Source organism: Cetorhinus maximus, chromosome 17 (genome assembly GCF_964194155.1).
Source record: "Cetorhinus maximus chromosome 17, sCetMax3.hap1.1, whole genome shotgun sequence".
NCBI classification, from domain to species: domain Eukaryota; kingdom Metazoa; phylum Chordata; class Chondrichthyes; order Lamniformes; family Cetorhinidae; genus Cetorhinus; species Cetorhinus maximus.
This window is the reverse complement of record NC_135895.1, coordinates 50825282-50843500: the sequence shown is the minus strand read 5'-3', so window position 1 is coordinate 50843500 and position 18219 is coordinate 50825282. Positions and strand designations below refer to the sequence as shown.

The following is an 18219-nucleotide window of genomic DNA, read 5'->3' as shown; positions in this document are numbered from 1 at the left end:
AATGCACTTCCGTTCTGCAATCTTGCACTTTGGAAGCTCTCCTCTCTTCACTAGTCTTCTGTCTTTTCACACTGTAAATCAGAGATGACTTTAGTATATCCTGACTGGGAGGCATGAAACTGAACTGATGCTAAAGGGCAATATGTGTTATATCAGGAAACACCTTTTGAAGTTCACTTAATCTATGTTGCATATATTGTACACTCCCATATAATACGTACCTGAAGTTTGGATCCTTGTCATCTTCAAATTGCTTTGAAAATATGCCAAAGCATATGCATTGTAAGCTAAGAATTTAAACCTTAATATGCAGACATTACTCATTTTATGACAAATTATGTCAAAGCATACATTTGAGAATTGCAATTTTGGTATTTTTAAAAAGATAAACAAGCTGAAATTCCAATCGGAGCTTAATTTTTAAACATCTCTTGTGCCTTCTTAGTTTCCCCGGTACTGTACACAGATTACTTTGCAGCTGAGAGCCTCAGTAAATGATCCATCCTCAAGTCCCTCATTGTGTGACTTCAATCTAAATACCAGATAACCTGGACCAAGTTTGCTTCTAACTGGGTTTTGTACTACTTCCCTAAATCTACTACTCAGACATTCCTACGGCTTTAATACTATTTGTCATTGTTTTTTTTTTCAACACCAAATTCTTTGGGGGCTAATGTTTCTTTATTAATGCCATTCATTCAAAATACTCAGTTTTGGTGAGAACTGTCGTAGTTCACCACTGCATTGCCATCCTACTCCTCTCGAGGTTTTGTTATTTACCAGGTCTTGTTCCAATGCAAAATTTATCTTAGTAGGACCTTTAAACCTAAAATGATGATAGTAATATGAAAATCAAGCAGGCTGCCAAACGATTCACAATGTCTCTGTTGCTACCCAGCAAGACTGCACACATATTATGTCCTGTACTTAACTTTGCTCCTAGCTTGGAAGAGAAAATGCCATAAGAAGCCTAACTATGGTCTGGCACAAACCCAGCTTTTTTCTAAAAGCATTCAACAAATTATTTGTAACTGAGGTGTCAGATTTTTCTTGTAACCAAACCTATGTTAATATAAGCTGGCACGATGCTAGACCATAGCAAGATCTATATGATGCTGCCATGGCCTCCTCCGTTGTAGCTGTAAGGAATCAGCAATGTTGTTCCAACTTCACTTTGGATCAAATAGGTAGAATATTGGAGAACTCAAAGCATTGGATTTGTTAAAGTGTACAATGCATTAGGCCTTCTTCATTGTTATATTGCTTATTTCATGCAAGTTGCACCAACTGTACAATCCTAATGTAATCATCACAAATCAAATTTGAACCATTTAGATTTTAATTAATTTTCCTTCCTTAAACAGCTGATTTGTGTGTATGTTGTATGTGCTTCAACTAAGGGTGCAAAAGGTTGACGGCAGAAGCTTAAATTGATAGGCACAAGACTGATTTGTTGTAGGTGTTTAGGGGAACATGTTGTTACCATATTTAGCATTTTATTAAAGTTTATCTTACCAATTCAGAATACCTGTGGGAGCCATTGAATAATCTTCAGTGAAATCTCCTTTGTTATAGCTATAATATTTACATTTTAGAATCAATACACATAGATTTTCCTTTGGATTACTGATCATGTTGAGATGGATTTGGGGCAGTAAATAAATTAAAATGCACTCTTAAAGACTACTGCCTGAAATCCACCACAGAAACAACATCTGCGGTCTTCTTGCCCGAAAAATAGCTGGACCCTTTAAGGTCTGTCAGAAGCTCAGCTCACCACCTTTAAATATGGTCAAGCTGCATGACAATCACCTCCAATAATCATCCTCTATTTACCACCCAAACCTACCCCAAAAAATTGCTATCACTATATTAAGGTTGGGAAGAGCTGCTGAAATGTATTACTATGGTAGATAGCACACTGGGGAGTCATTTTGTGTGATACTACTGATTCTCCTCCTGCATACCAATCTTTTTAATATTGAAACATGTCAGCAATGCTCAATTGGCAGCATTCTTGCCTCTGAATCACTTAGTTATGGGTTAAAGTCCCAATCCAGGGCTTGAGCACAAAAAAATAAGGCTGACACTCCAGTGCAGTAATGAGGGAGCACTGCACTATTGGAGGTGCTGTCTTTTGGATGAAATGTTAGACCAAAATGCATTCTGGCTGCTCGGGAGGATGTAAAAGTCCCATGGCACTATTTCAAAGAAGGGCAGCAGAGTTATCCTTAGTGTCCTGACCAATATTTATCCCTCAGTCATGATTGAATGGCGGAGCAGACTCGATGGGCCAAATGGCCTAATTTCGGCTCCTATGTCTTATAGTCTATGGTCTATGGTCTCAGTCAACGTCACAAAAATCAGATTACCTGGTCATTATTACATTGCTGTTTGTGGGAATTTGCTGAATGCAATTTCCTGCTGTGTTTCCTATGACTACACTTCAAAAGCATTTTTTTGGCTGTGAAGCGTTTTGTGGTTGTGAAAAGTGTTGCATAAATGCAAGTCTTACTTTTCTTTGGTGTTTCAGTCAGCGTTTTGCTGTTATTGTGCATTTTATAGAATTTACAGAAACATTTAAAAACTTGTACTTCTGTGTGCAAAATAAACGTGAATACATGATCAAAGATATTAGTGGGAGAGATCATAATGTGGTGGACTGATAATTTAGCGGCCCAGGCTAATGCTCTGGAGACACAGGTTCAAATCCCACCATGGCAGCTGATGGAATGTACATTCAATTAATTTTTTTAAAATTCTGGAATTGAAATCTAGCCTCAGTAATGGTGACCTTGAAACTTTCATCGATTGTCATAAAAACCCAACTGGTGTCCGGTAGAGAAGGAGATCTGCTGTCCTTATCAGGTCAGTCATGCATGTGACTCCACACCCATAGTAGCATGATGGCTCATAATTGCCCTCTGTAATGGCTGAGGAAGCCACTCAGCTACAGAAAAGTCCAAAAGTAATAAAACCAGGTGGACCACTGGACAACAACTCAGGCACCGGAACACAACAACAACAACACACCCGGCCCTGCAAAATTTCCTTACTAATATTTGGAGGCTTGTGCCAAAATTGAGAGCTGTCTCACAGACTAGTCAAGCAACAGCCTGACATAGTCAGACTTGTCAAGCAACAGCCTGACATAGTCATACTCACCAAATCATATTTTATAGCCATTGTCACCATCCCTGGATATGCTAGTGGAGAAGGGCAAACTCAGCAGAGGTGGTGGGCATAGTATAGTCAGGAGAGAGTTTCCTTGGGAGTCCTCAACATTGACTTATGGCATCAGATCAAACATGGGCAAGAAAATCTTCTGCTGATTACCACCTAACACCATCCCCCAGCTGATGAATCAGTACTCCTCCATGTTGAACACCACTGGGAAGAAACACTGAGGGTAGCAAGGGCACAGAATGTACTCATTGGGGGACTTCAAGGTCCATCACCAAGCATGACTCCTAGCACCACCACTGACCGAACTGGCTGAGTCCTTAAGGACATATCTTTCAGACTGGGCCTGCGGCAGAAGGAGCCAACATGAGGGCGAAATCTACTAACTAGACTTGTCCCCACCAATCTAACTGGCACAGATGCATTTGTCGATAACAGTATTGATAGAAGTCACCACCGCTCAGTCCTTGTGAAGACAAAGTCCTGTCTTCATACTGAGGAAACCTTTCATCGTGTTGTTTGGCACTACCACCGTGCTAAATGGGATAGACCTCAAACAGGTCTAGCAACTCAAAACTGAGCATCCGTGAGGCGTTGTGATCCATTAACAACCTCAGAGCCTCACTCTACCATTACCATCAAGCCAAGGGATCAACCCTGGTTCAATGAAGAATGCAGAAGGCATGCCAGGAGCAGCACCAGGCATACCTAAATATGAGGTGTCAACCTAGTGAATCTAGAATGCAGGAGCATTTGCATGCCAAACAGCAGAAGCAGCATGCTATAGACAAAGTTAAGCAATACCACAACCAATGGATCAGATCTAAGCTCTGCAGTCTTGCCATATCAAGTCGTGAATGGCGATGGACAATTAAGCAACTCACTGCAAGAGGATGCTTCACAAATGTCCCCATCCTCAATGATGGTGGAGCCCAGCACATCAGTGTAAAAGACAAGGCTGAAGCATTTGCAACCATTGTCAGCCAGAAGTGTCAAGTGGATGCTCCATCTCTGCTTCCTCCTGCGGTCTCTAACATCACATATGCCAGTCTTCAGCCAGGTCGATTCACTTCATGTGATATCAAGAAATGGCTGAATGCACTGGATAATGCAAAGGCTATAGGCCGTGACAACTCCCAGTAGTGGTACTGAAGACTTATGCTCCTGAACTAGCTGTGCCCCTAGCCAAGCTATCTGAGTACATAAACAACACTGGCATCTACCCGACAATGTGGAAAATTGTCCAGGCATGTCCTGTCCAAAAAAAAGCAGGACAAATCCAGCCCAGCCAATTACCGACCAATCAGTTAGGGGATTACTGGACAATCGTCTCAGTCCTAGGACATTGCTGCAGAAGTTCCTACTGTAGTTTCCTAGGCCCTATCATCTTCAGCTGCTTCATCAATGACCTTCCCTCCATCAGATTGTCAGAAGTGAAGATATTCACTGATGATTGCACAATGATTAGTACCATTCACAACTCCTCAGATACTGAAGCAGTCAATGTCCATATGCTGCAAGACCTGGACAACATCCAGGCTTCAGCTGAGAGGTGACAAGTAACATTTGCACCACACAGGTGCCAAGCAATGACATCTCTAATAAGAGAGAATCTAACCATCTCCCCATGACATTTAATGGCATTACCATCACTGAATCCCCCATTATCAGCATCCTGGAGTTACCATTGACCAGAAACTGAACTGCACTACCAAATAAATATTGTGGCTACAAGAGCCGGTCAGAGGCTGGGAATTCTGAGGCAAGTATCTCACCTCCTGTCTTTTCAAAGTCTGTCCACCATCTGCAAGGGCACAAGCCAGGAGCATGATGTATACTCTCCACTTGCCTGGATAAGTTCAGCTCCAACAACACTCAAGAAAGTTGACACCATCTGAACAAAGCAGCCCACTTGACTGGCACCCCATCCACCACTTAAAACATTCACTGCAGCCACACAGAGTATACCATCTACAAGATATACTGCAGCAACTCTCAGCCTCCTTTGATAGCACCTTCCAAACTCATGACCTCTACCACCTAGAAGGACAAGGTTAACAGACGATTGGGAACACCACCACCTGCAAATTCACTTCCAAGCCACACGCCGTCCTGACTTATTGCAGTTCTTTCACTGTCACCGGGTCAAAATCCTGGAAGTCCCTAACAGCACTGTGGATGTACCTGCACCACTTGGACTGCAGCGGTTCAAGACAGCAACTCACACTTACCTTCTCAAGGGCATTTAGGGATGGGCAACAAATGTTGGCCTTGCCAGCAACGCCGACCCCTCATGATATAATAAAGAAAAAGGCGGTCAGGATCTGTGCTTTTCCTTTCTAATACATAGATATTTGCTTGTTTGTCAAGAGGTAGATTTGTTAATAGGCTCCAGTCTTTATTAGTCATTCAAAGGTCAATATCTTACTCCTTAAAGGTGAGTGAGGATTCAGCAGATTCTGAAAGAATAGACTTAACTTCAAACATAAGTGAAGCCCAATGAGAAAAGCAAGGCAAATGTTAAAGCAAAATACTACAGGTGCTGGTAAATAAATAAAAACAGAAAATGCTGGAAATATTCAGCAGTTCAGGCAACATCTGTGGAGAGAGAAACAAAATTAAGGTTTCAGGTTGATGGCCTTTTGTCAGAACTGGAAAAGTGAGAGATGTAACAGATTTTAAGCAAGCACAGAGGTAGGGAGAGGCAGGATGGAGGGAAAGAATAAAATGGAAGGTTTGTAATAGATGGAAGGCAGGAGAGTTTAAAAGGGATGATGGCACAAGGCAAATGGAGATGGGACAAGTAAAGAAGTGCAAGACAGGTCTAATGGAGGTGTAAATGGGAATCACAGAATCATTGTCAACAGCTGCCATCCAAAAAAAGGGGGTGGAGATTATTATCTGAAATTGTTGAACTCCTGTGTTGAGTCCAGAAGGCTTTTAAGTGCTTAATCGAAAGAAAAGGTGCTGTTCTTCAAGCTTACATTGAGTTTCATTGGAAAAATGTAGGAGGCTGAGAACAGAAATGTCAGATTGGAGTGGTGTGTAGAAATAAAATGACAAGTGACTGGAAGTTCAGGGTCATGCTGCCGGACTGAACAGAGATATTTCACAAAGCGGTCAACAATTTGCATTTGATTTCCCTAGTATAGAGGAGCAAGTACCGTATACTAAATTGAAAGAAGAACAAGTAAATCGTTTCACATGAAGGAGTGTTTGAGGTCCTTGAGGCTGGAGGTTAAAGGGCAGTGTTGCATCTTCTGTGCTTGCATGGCAAAGTGCAGTGGGAAGGGGAAGGGTTTGGGAGCTAATTGATGAGTGGACCAGGTGTTGCAGAGGAAACTTTCTTTGGAATTGTGAAAGAATAGTGGTGGAAATGGCCTTCCACACTGTTCCATTTGTGGAGGCTAGTGAGCTGGACGGTGAGGACAAAGAGATCCTTATCATGGTTCTTAGAAGGAGAAAAGAGATGACAGCAAAAAGTTTGGGGAATGGAATAGACCCATCAAGGGTCTTGTCAACCATGGTGAAGGAAAATCCTTGGTTGAGGAAGCAGGAAGACAGCGATCATAAGACTATAAGATCATAAGTAATAGGAGCAGGAGTAGGCCATTTGGCCCCTTGAGCATGCCCCATTATTCAATAAGATCATGGCTGATCTGATTGTGACCTTCATTCCATTTTACTGCCTATCCTTCCATAACCTTTCACTCCTTGTTGATCAAAATCTGTCTAACTCAGCCTTGAATATATTCAATGACCGATTCTCCACTGCTCTCTGTGTAAGAGGATTCCAAAGACTAATAACTCTCTGAGGGAAGAAATTCCCCCTCACCTCTGTCTTAAATGGGAGACCACTTATTTTGAAACTTGCTCCCCTAATTCTGGATTCCACAATGAGTGGCAACATCTCTCAGCATCTACTCTGTCAAGCCCCCTCAGAATTTTATGTTTCAATAAGATCACCTCTCATTCATCTAAACTCCAGTGAGTATAGGCCCAACTTGCTCAACTTTTCTTCACAAGTCAACCCCTTCATCCCAGCTCTGAAGAAGAGTCATACAGACTTGAAACGTTAACTCCGTTTCTCTCTCCACAGATGCTGCCAGATCTGCTAAGTTTTTCCAGCATTTTCTGTTTTTATTCCTTCATCCCAGGAATCAGCCTAGTGAACTTTCTATGAACTGCTTCCAGTGCAGGTATTTCCCTCCTTAAATAAGGAGACCAAAACTGTACACAGCATATCAGTACTGGAGCCCCAGCTATTTACGATCTATGTTAATGACTTGGATGAAGGGACCAACTGTATTGTAGCCAAATTTGCTGATGATACAGAGGTAGGTAGGAAAGCTAAATTGTGAGGAGGATACAACGAGCGAGTACTCCAGGTGCGGTCTCATCAATGCCCTGTACAGTTGTAGCAAGAATTCCCTACTTCTATACTCCATCTTCTCGTAATAAAGGCTAACATTCTATTTGCCTTCCTAATTATTTGCTGTACCTGCATGCTAACTTTTTGTGATTCAGCCCAAAGACATCCTCTGTATTGCAACATAATGCAGCTTCTCTCTTTGTATCCTCCTCACAATTTGTTTTCCCACCTATCTTTCTAGCATTAGCAAATTTGGCTACAACCACATCGGTCCCTTCATCCAAGTAATTAATATAGATCGTAAATAGTTGAGGCTGCAGTACTGATTCCGGTGGCACTCTGCTAGTTACAGTTTTCTGACCTGAAAGTGACTAATTTATACCGACTCTCTGTTTCCTGTTCATTAGCCAATCCTCTATCCATGCTAATATATCACTCCCAACACCATGAGCTCTTATCCTATCTGCAGTAACCTTTCTCTGGTTCCGCTTTATCTAGACTGTTGGAAGCATCAGTATGGAAGGTGGCATCATCAAAACAGATGCGACGGAGAAGGAAAAGCTTGGAGAATGGAGTAGAGTCCTTAAAGGAAGGAGTGTGGGACAAAGTGTAGTCAGGGTAGTTGTGGGAATCAGTGGGTTTAGGGTGGATATTGATTGATAGCCTATCCCCAGAAATGAAGACAGAGAAGTTGAGGAAGGCAAATACCATCTGTCTATAAAAGCCTAAGAGAATGAAATGTAGACAGCTTCTGCAGACCTGGAAGTGCAAAGGGATAACTGCACCCCTAACTTTAAGTTGAACATTCAGTTATTTTAGTCCTCTATTTATTTTTTGGTTTACAAAATTCTCATTATTACAGTCTATTAAATCAGAACCAAGAACCAATTTTCTAATCAGCACACTGATCTGGGCAGGGATTCTGCTGCCTTTTATTGCTCACCCTCTGATTATTGTTCTCAATTCAAAAACGCTCCGTCCTAACTGTTGTCATTGAAATCCCAGATAATCTCTCAGGGTCAAAGGACAGTCAACCATGACTGCAGCAGTTAAAAGGTTATTCTGAGTCCTGTTGTCAAATATCATTCCTTTTCACTTTCTACACTAAGTGATCAGTCCCTCCCTTAGCATTTTCCAGCCAGATAAATCCAGACTGGAGGTGTTTAATCTGACCTTGGAGACTTAATGCTACAATTTATTTAAAAAAATACACCTGTGTGTTTGGAATAATGTTGCTGCAATTTGCGTGTTTGCTAATTTTTGTAATAAAATGTATCATTTTATATTCCTATTCTTTCCAGCATGTGTTTATTATAATCTCAACTTGAATTTGCATACCTACCAGACCCATCTCTTTCAATTATGCTGTGATCAGGTTGCAATAACAATGAAATGCATGCAATTTAGACTTCATTTGCTGGAGTTTGAGGAAGGAGTTAGAAGTGAACCGCATTTGGAGGATTCTTGCTTCCACAGATACAGGACATTATTATACCTCAGTCTGTTCAAATGCCAAAACAACATAAAAACAAATTTGTATCAAAAGTAAAATCATAGAAACCATCACTTGGCTGAAACAGTCTATTTGTTTCATTGAAATGTGTGCTTGAATCACCACTGCAATATCTTAATGAACTGAACACACAAAAAGGTTGAAAATTTTTGAGCGCTGTTTTAACACATTGGTTAACTGATTTGCATGACATTCCTTTATGTGCCATGTTTGCAGTCATTAACTGGTTAAAATCATTAAAGCTTAATGTTAGAGCCATTAAAGATAGATTTTTACACAAAATATAAAGAAACTGCTTTAAAAGAAAAGAAACAACATTTACTTAGCACCATTGATGGCCTTGAAAGAGATCAAAATGTATTGATTCAACCATTACATTTCAAGAGAACTGGCAGTTGGGAATGCTGAGAGCATGCACTCTGAGCAAGTTGATGAACGTAAAGTGGAATGAAGAGCAAAAGGGTGGTCAGGGTTAGATGGTGAGTAAAGGAGATTGTCACTATGAAGAAGAAACAATGAATTTCAGAATAATTGGAAGAAGAGCTAGTGGATGAGCCAATAACTACAAAACAGATAAAGCGATTTGAGAGGATACTAGGTGGCTTTAAATGCAGCTTTTTTGGAAGACTGCATGATGGTAATATGGTTAGAAGCATACAGTGCCAGATTCTGTCAAAGACTTCGGCAATGTGCAGGGCAATGACAGATTATTCTCCGATGCCTTCAGGAACAGAGTTCCAGAAGTGTGCATGGTCACCAGTGGAATAGACAGGTAAAAATCGTGCTTGCAAATATTGATTAGACCAGAATCAACAATCGATTATTTGAGAGTGAACTATAGCTTGAGAGGGATGAGTCCTAACAGAAAACGCACCAAGTCAGAACGGGCTTGAGACCGAGCCATCTACTATTCTCCATAGGGATGTGCTCCTAATCTGTTATACAAGCATAACTGTCTGCCTTAGTGATTACTAGGTTTAAACCAAAAGCACATAATACTGTCTGCCGCATGTACCTGGGCTGTCACAGTGGGAAGGAAAGCTGTAAGAAGAGGGGAAAAATCATCCCTTCCTGCCCATGGCAATCAGTGTACTTTGCAACCTGTACTATTCAAATAACGTAACTCGCTTCTGGCTTTTCACGGGGTTTCTTTGGCTGACCTAGTGCCCTTTTTTCCACTTCAATTTTGTTTACCTCATTCAGACAAGTCACAAAACAGGCTCAAGAATTGCTTATTCAAGGAAGCTTCTTCAGGCCTGAACCAAGTTTACTCAATTCTTTCACATCTCCACATTTCTCATACAAAAAGGCATCAGAGACATTAGACTTTGAGACTCTGGCACAAGAGAAGGTGATTCCAGGTATTGTGCTGGCTACATCCAATTATTGGCCCACCTGCAAAGGGCATCTGACAGTAACATGACATCAGGCCCCAAAAGTTGCCATCTGATCCGACAATGATACTTTCATTTGTTATCCGTGTTTCACCTTCATTATAGCTTGTTTCGCCAAGATGACTATTTCCCATACTGAAACACTCTCTGAATTCCATTGTGCCAGATTTTCAATATCAGACAGAGCCGGGTACAGGTACTGGAGGGCTGTGAAAATTGCAGCCCCTGAGGCCATGTTGGGATCCCAATGCCTCCAGGACAGCTTTAGATTTTCAAAGGGACAGCAGGTGGAGGGAAAGGGGAAGGCACCCAGTGCCTTAGGAAACTTGTTAAGGGGCCGATGTGGAGTAGAATAGAATTTTCAAAAGTTTTTTGGTTAAGTCTGGGCAGTCTTGTGCACGTCTGTGCACAGCTGTTGGGTTGGCTGTGTGGCCAAATAACTTCATTTGCAGCAGTCTTTTCAACAAACTTGAGGGGCCAACCAGCGCTGGCACAAGCATTGGTCCTACTTTGTCATGAAAGGCCGCTATCTGTCTCCTTCCAATTCCTAGGAGCTGCCTGCTCTAATCAGCAAGGCAGCAGCAGTCCCCATCATAGCTGCCGCCTGTCTTTGCCATTGGCATCAGGCAGCAACTCCTGCCTTGTAGAGGCACTTAATGACTCTAATTAGGGTCCTCGCTCACTTCCTGGCTAATTAGGCCATGTACATTTGAAAATCACGTCATGATAGCGACTTGACTTGGGTGCAGGATCAGGACCTGGAATTCATCTGGGTGTCAGGTTCCCAACCCTGCATTGAAAATTTGCCCCATTTTGTAGCTCCCATCATAACTCGCCTATGGATTTGCTCTCAGGCTCATAGAAGCATGCTTTTCATTACTTTCTCATCTCAGTCCGTTTCAATAATCTTCTGATTTTCAGTTATTTTTCCTCTCTCATGTTTTGCACTTCTTCCCATCTAGTCCCCTCTCCTTTTTGCTTTCCATGCTCCACTAAGTTCTTTCCTCAGATGATCAATTTCAGTCTATCAAGTGAGCTTCAAGTGACAGAAGACAGTATTTGACATGGTATGAAAATATCAGAAAAATCTCAAATATACATATATCTTAAGTGTGGTGCAGAGGAACACTATGGGTGACACCAAAGTGTGGAAATATGATTGGAGGAGGAAAGCTCCAATCAGACTGTGAGTTGGGTGCACAAGCCCAACAAATAAAGTCGAGATAAAAGCAAAAAAACTGCGGATGCTGGAAATTCAAAACAAAAATAAAAATACCTGGAAAATCTCAGCAGGTCTGGCAGCATCTACGGAGAGGAACACAGTTAACGTTTCGAGTCCGTATGACTCTTCAACAGAAATAAAGTCGAGAAGTGGATGGGGAAGGACCAGAGAGCAGAATCAGGGAAGAGGGATGTATGCAACATAACGGCGCGAGACAAAAATCATTGGCGGGGCGAGGAGTTCAGAAAATATCTTGGAGACACAGGAGAGGCTGAATTTAGAAAATCAGTGGTTCCGATGCAGCTGCCTTAGCTGACAAGATTTTTAGGACATTCTGGAAATTTCCTGATAGCTTCTCTGTGTCTGAGGGGAAGCCTGTGCTTGATGACACTGTTCTGCAGGCCAGATTTGAGCCATGGGCTGTACATGTGACATTTAACAATGTAGAGTAATGTATACAGGGGCAGGTAGTATTAAACATGTGTCTCCATTGGCAGAGGCCAAATGGAAAAGAAATTTGAAATAGTTATTAACCATATTTTAAAAGCATCATATCATTATGAGGCTGTTACTAACGAGGCAAATTGGGTATTGTGGTGCACCTGGAGGACACTGGGCTGTGATCAGGTTGATTCCAGGCCTTAGAAGAATATTTTTGAAGAAATGCTGGAGTAACTAAACTTATTTTCACTAGAGATAAGAAAACTAAGTGGAGATATGATACAAGCATTCAAAATGATGAAAGGTGTAGATGAGGTAAGTAAGCAAACTATTTCTATTGGACAACAAATATAGGGCTATAGGATACAAATACAAAATTCACTAGCCTCAAGCAAGTTTAGTGACAGTTTTCATACAGAATAGCTGATATGTGGAGAAATTACCCAAAGAAGGATCATTTAGTATCTAGCAGTTGCTGAAAAGTGAGATTGAGGAATTGAGACCCGCATTTTACATAAAGGATAATTATGAGGCTATCAATGCTCATCATTGCTATGGAATAAATTGGACAGAAACTTCAGGGCCTGTACATGTTCAGTTAAATGTAGAAATCCACAAGTTATCTGATTTGCCCTGCTTCTCCACAAGCTTTGCTTCACTAGTATTTTGCCGACTGGCCCAGCATTAAAGTCCATGCGAGGGTGTGAAGTTACTTTACCAATGAATTTGCCATTTGTTACACATTACACCTCCAGAAAAAGTTAGGGCCAGCACATTCAGGTGTAATTCCATTGTAATGGTGTAATCAGCCTTAATTACTGCCAAATGGTACAAAAATTGGTTGTACAGTTATGAATTCTCATTCCTAATGAATTTAATCATTGCTGGAGATTTAATTTTTTTTGGAACATTTTCTTTGTGTCTTTTCTCTCTCTTAATCCTATCTTTCTCTCCATATCTTTAATTCACATTCTGTGCATGATTTTCCAAGAATTAAAGATTCTAATTTATACTTATAGGCTTAGGTTCTGTGTGGCTCAGTCAGGGTTCTTCAATCTGATTGGTTGGTTGAAGAGCCTTGCTGTTGCTTCTCCTGCTCAAATATGTTAGAGAGACCCCTTGGGGAGGGAAGTGCACTGGGTTAGATAACCAATGACAGCAAGTTTGCACTCAAAGACCCACAAAAAATTTAGAGGCAGCAGCCAGTGACGTGAATGCTGAATGCTGCTCCTTCACCTCTAAGCACAAAATCTGGGCCATTGATTGATATTGCTTCATTTTTCAGGGGCAGTTGGGGTAGGTTTCCTTAGAATAGAGGACCAATGGATGATGGTGGAAATGAATTAATTGTAGTAAAATTATATATGAGCATTAGATGAAGGTGACACTGTGGTGCAAATGTTGGAATGTGCCTGCAAGAAACCTCCCTCACAGACTCCAGAAAACCTTCTAGGCTTGGAGAGCTTTGCTGATTCTCATAGCAGTAGTGGGCACTGCACCACTAATAGCACATCCCAGGCACTTGTCAGCCTGAAGAAGCAGGTAATTGCAAGGAAGTTGCTCATTTTCAGCAGAGGGGTGAAGGTGCCACTTCCTTGGAAATGTGCTGGAAGTGCCTGAAAAATCTTTCACTAAGCCTACTCTTGTAAAAGCCGATACGCGGTCTGCATTTTTTGCCCCTTTTAACTAATAGATCAACCAGCTCAAATTGGGCGGAGTCTGTTGGAAATTCAGCCCCTTTTGGCCTTTCTTTGGTAACCTTGGGTGGAATTTTCCATTTATGAGTCTGTAAGTGCGGTAGTGGGCAGTTTTGGCGGTGCTCACCCCATGGCTCGAATGGCAGGAACTGGTGCCCGATTCCATGCTTAGAGGGTCATTAATTATTCACAGGCCAGTATTGGGCCAAATCACCTGGGAGCTGATTCACCTGCCCATCATCAGTTGGCAGGGTCGAAGGTCCATGTGCCATATTTAAAGGCCAGCGCAACACACAATCTCTCTCTCTCCAGCCCAACTGTCTTCCGGACACATGGAGAGATGTCTTGCAGCCAGAAGAAGAAGGCTGAGAGCTCATGAAGAAGGCAGCATCCAGTTTCATCCACCAGGCCCCCCAGGCCTTGATCAGAGGAATGCAGACACACAGGGCAAGTCCTGTATCCCAGGGATGGCTGCAGGAAGTGCAGGGTTGACCTGCTCTGGCCTGGGAGTCTGTCACAGAGCAGGTCAGCACTGCTGGCAACCGCGCCTGAAATGTCATCCAGTGCAGAAAGAGGATGAATGATCAAATATTATATGAATTAGTTTGCGTATGCATCTTTACCATTTTTTATCTGGAACTTCCTTTCTGTCACTTTGCATGGTCTATCTCATCTGCATGCTAACTAATCTAGTGCACTTTCTAGGTGAAAGAAGAGGTGTCAGCTGTGGCTCAGTCCATAGCACCCTCGCCTTTGAATCAGAGGGTTGTGGGTTCATGTCCCACTCCCGGAAACCAAGAACTGCGATTGTACTTGAAAGAGTTGCAATCTGTGACTGTTGATAACTCGAAAGAGTTTTCTAGGTGAAAGAAGGAGGTGAGTAGGCTGGCAGCTCATTGTCACTAAGTGGCTCTCAGGATGACTTGTGCGGAAGCATGTGTTGGCCTTGCAATTGTTGGAGCCACATTTGATTCTTTGTTGGATGCTTGGGCCTGCCCTCTTTCTACCTCAACCTGGGTTATTTGAGTGGAGCAGTCAAATGGCACAAATATTGAATCATCCAACAGCTTCCACAACTGTGCTTAATCTTGTACTTCTACTGCTGGACACTCCTTCAGCCTGACCTATGATCTTCAGGGGAGCACTTTGCTGCTATAGTAATTCCCTAGTAAGGATAAAGTTACCAATACTTGAACCCAAGGCCTCTAGAATATTCTGATTGATATTATAAAGATAACCCACAGCTGTGTTTGGACTGCTATTAAGGGATGCTGAGCTGAAGATGGCCCAGGATGCATTATGTCATCCAGAGTGGTCTGCAGTTCTGTAAGGCACTCAAACACAATCATATAGATGCAGCTTAACAACTATAACAATAATTGTAAACTATATTGTGTCTTTAACTTAGAAAAGCATTCCAAGGTGCTTACCAGTACAATAGACAAGGATTGACACTGTGCTAAATATATTAGCAGGGGTGACTATAAACTTAGCCAATGAGATGGGTTTTAAGGAGGGTCTGAAAGGTGGAGAGACTGGTTTGGAGGGAATTCCAGAGATTAGAGCTAGCGCACAATAGCCATCATACTGATCTGGGTGCACGTGTGCAAATAGACTCCAGAAATTGACAGCTCAGTAAACAATAGTGGATGGAAATTGCAGAATTCATCAGCTGAGGGTGGCCTTGCACTGTCCACTTGTCAGCAAGACCCTGCTTTTCTGCAGCCACCTCCACTTGCTCCTCCTTACTTATGCTTCTTCCAAAGTCCCAAGATCCAAATCCCCTTGAATGGATGTACCTGTCTAGCTGCTTGCAACAGGTGGAATGAGTGACACTGCCTACTGTGAGGTGCTGACACTCATCATGCTTCAGAGATATGCTTCTTGGGAACACTTGCGAAATACGTGAGGATTATAATCATATGTTCAAAGAAGAATGAACACACTTTTATATAGCACCTTTCATGATCTTATGGTATCTGCTATTCTACATATAATGTCGTATTTTGTATTAATCAGCCCACTCTTTTAAGAATTGGTGATCAATTGTTTTCAACTGCTTTCTCCCTTTTGGAGCAGGATTTCAATTCGATTATGTACCTTATTTGGTTAATTAAGAGTGGGAGCATTTTTAATAGGATTTCACATGTTTCTTTTTAAATGGAGGATGTGTATACTTTATTGTGAAATACAAAATTCCTAATTGCAAATTATTACTCTGCAGAAGCTTACTTTTCTTTATTTCCTTGTTTTACAGGACATTTGGGCTTCCAAGACAGCTTTGTCACATCAGGCGTGTTCAGTGTCACTGAGCTAGTGAGAGTGTCACAAAGTAAGTGGAAACATTTCATGTAAACATAGGCATGATTAATAAAGGTGCAGATGAAATTTCAGCTGTAGTTCAAATATCTCACTTGAAATCATTAAATCATTACATATCATCCTAGAATTATTTTTTAAAAAGCATCTACATTTATTTGTACAAATGTAATGCTGGTATTCTTTCTTTGGCATATCATTTATCACTTCTTTGTGTACTGCACACACCACAATCTAGCCAAGAGGACCTATTGGCAACTAGCTCCAATGACTTTATGAATGCAACTTTGTGACCATCCTCTATTGAGTGACTGAAATTCCTCTCTCATGCACTGATGGCACAAAGTGTGTACCAGGTACAGAAGGGCTGAGATCTTGCACCCAATTTGCATTTTAAACACTTTTCCAAGTTTTCTGGCTGCATGTAAACTACACAAGACTCATGCTGCTCCATGGCGTGACTTCCATTAGAGCCTTTGATATCATACATTTGGGGCTTGCGCTTGTTGCATCACAACTTTTGATGCATTGTGTCAATGCTGCAATGCCATTGCTGTATGCCTTTAAAACCAGGTCGTTAGCCATTGGAGGTATCCTTTGCTTTGGTTAAAGTTGTGCTGCCTGTTCTTTTACAGTGATTTTCGAGACCTTGCTTTTGGCCCATTTTGTTTTCTTCGCTTACTAATATTTCAGTAGCATTGTTTGTTCCAGCTTCTAAATTATGCTGGTTTATTCTGTTGTCACTTCACTTTTACATCCCCTCTAAGTTTGATAGCTTGTCTGAGCTCGGCTACAGCACTCTGGATAGAATGGACATTCCACTTTCCTAAATCCTCAGGGAGATGGAGAGCTTTTCAGCCAGGAGCAGAGGCAGATGAACCTGAAGTAAAGGAGGGATTAGCACCCAACTGAGGACCATGCTTTTAGAATATGTCACAGTTTTCTTGGAATGTCAGAGGAACCGTGTCTCTGCTTATATTTCAGCAGGGAGGCAGTTGTGGAATATTGCTATCTGCTGGAGAAGGATTTCCAAGTTTCCTCCCTTACTGTCTTGGCCCTGCCTCCTTTAATTCTTTCGTGGGAAGTGGGCATCACTGGCAAGGCCAGCATTTGTTGCCCATCCCCATCCTCATTCAGAGGGCAGTTGAGTCAATCAAATTACCGTGGAGGGGCAAGGATGGCAGATTTGCTTCTGTAAAGGGCATTAATATACCAGATGGGTTCTTACAACAATCAACAGTATTTTCATGGTCACCAATTACTGACACTAACTCTCAATTTCAGATTGAATTTAAATTCCACCAGCTCTCATGGTGGGATTTGAGCCCATGTCTCCAGAGCATTAGCCTGGACCTCTGGATTACTAGTCCAGGGACATTACCACTATATCACCATCTCCCTGGTGCAGAAAGTTAAGTCTATACTATCTTGTACCTTGATGCCACTGGCTTATTTCAGGGTGCCATGGGTCACATATGTCAGATAAGAACATATGAAAAAGAACATAAAAGGATCAGCTGGTCTATTGAACCCGTTCCTCCCAATTCAGTATAGAGTAACCTCTGCACACGATCAACCTCTTCCCAGTGGAAGTATCCAGCCTCTGCCCTGCTCTGTTGGCTACAGTGTTGATGTGGCTGATCCAGTTACACTTCTGGTCAATGATGATCCTAAACTATTGCTGATGCAGAACTCACTCATGGTGGTGCCATTATATTCATTATCTGACATTTATGTGGTGTGAATGTCCCTGCCACTCTCTTTCCTACATCTGGATGTTATCTGGGTCTTGCAATATGCTGGCATGTGCTGCTTCGTTATCAGAGGGATAATGCGAATGGAGCTGAACAATGTGGAATTGTCAGCATATGACATTTTTCAAGGGATCAGGGAGCTATTGGTATGCTCACATTCACGGCAATATTTGTGGTTTGTTCTCAAAATAACAGAGTGGGGAGAAAACAGAGGGAGACTAGTCCTCACATGAAAAATATAGCTGTCAGTTAGAAAATACTTAATGGCAAAATCCAGCTGCAGTAGTTTGCTACTGAAGGGAATGCCATCTCACCTTGTTTGAA

General features: G+C 41.8%; 1 protein-coding gene across 16 annotated transcripts in view; it reads left to right on the top strand.

The window, feature by feature from the left end:
• nfia (nuclear factor I/A) overlaps window positions 1-18219 on the top strand; it is an 801190-nt gene that overhangs the window by 555910 nt on the left and 227061 nt on the right. For all 16 annotated transcript variants that reach the window (XM_078561185.1, XM_078561178.1, XM_078561189.1 and 13 more), the window contains one exon: window positions 16080-16154. In XM_078561185.1, the coding sequence (XP_078417311.1) occupies window positions 16080-16154 (75 nt within the window). The remainder of the gene's footprint in view (window positions 1-16079; window positions 16155-18219) is intronic.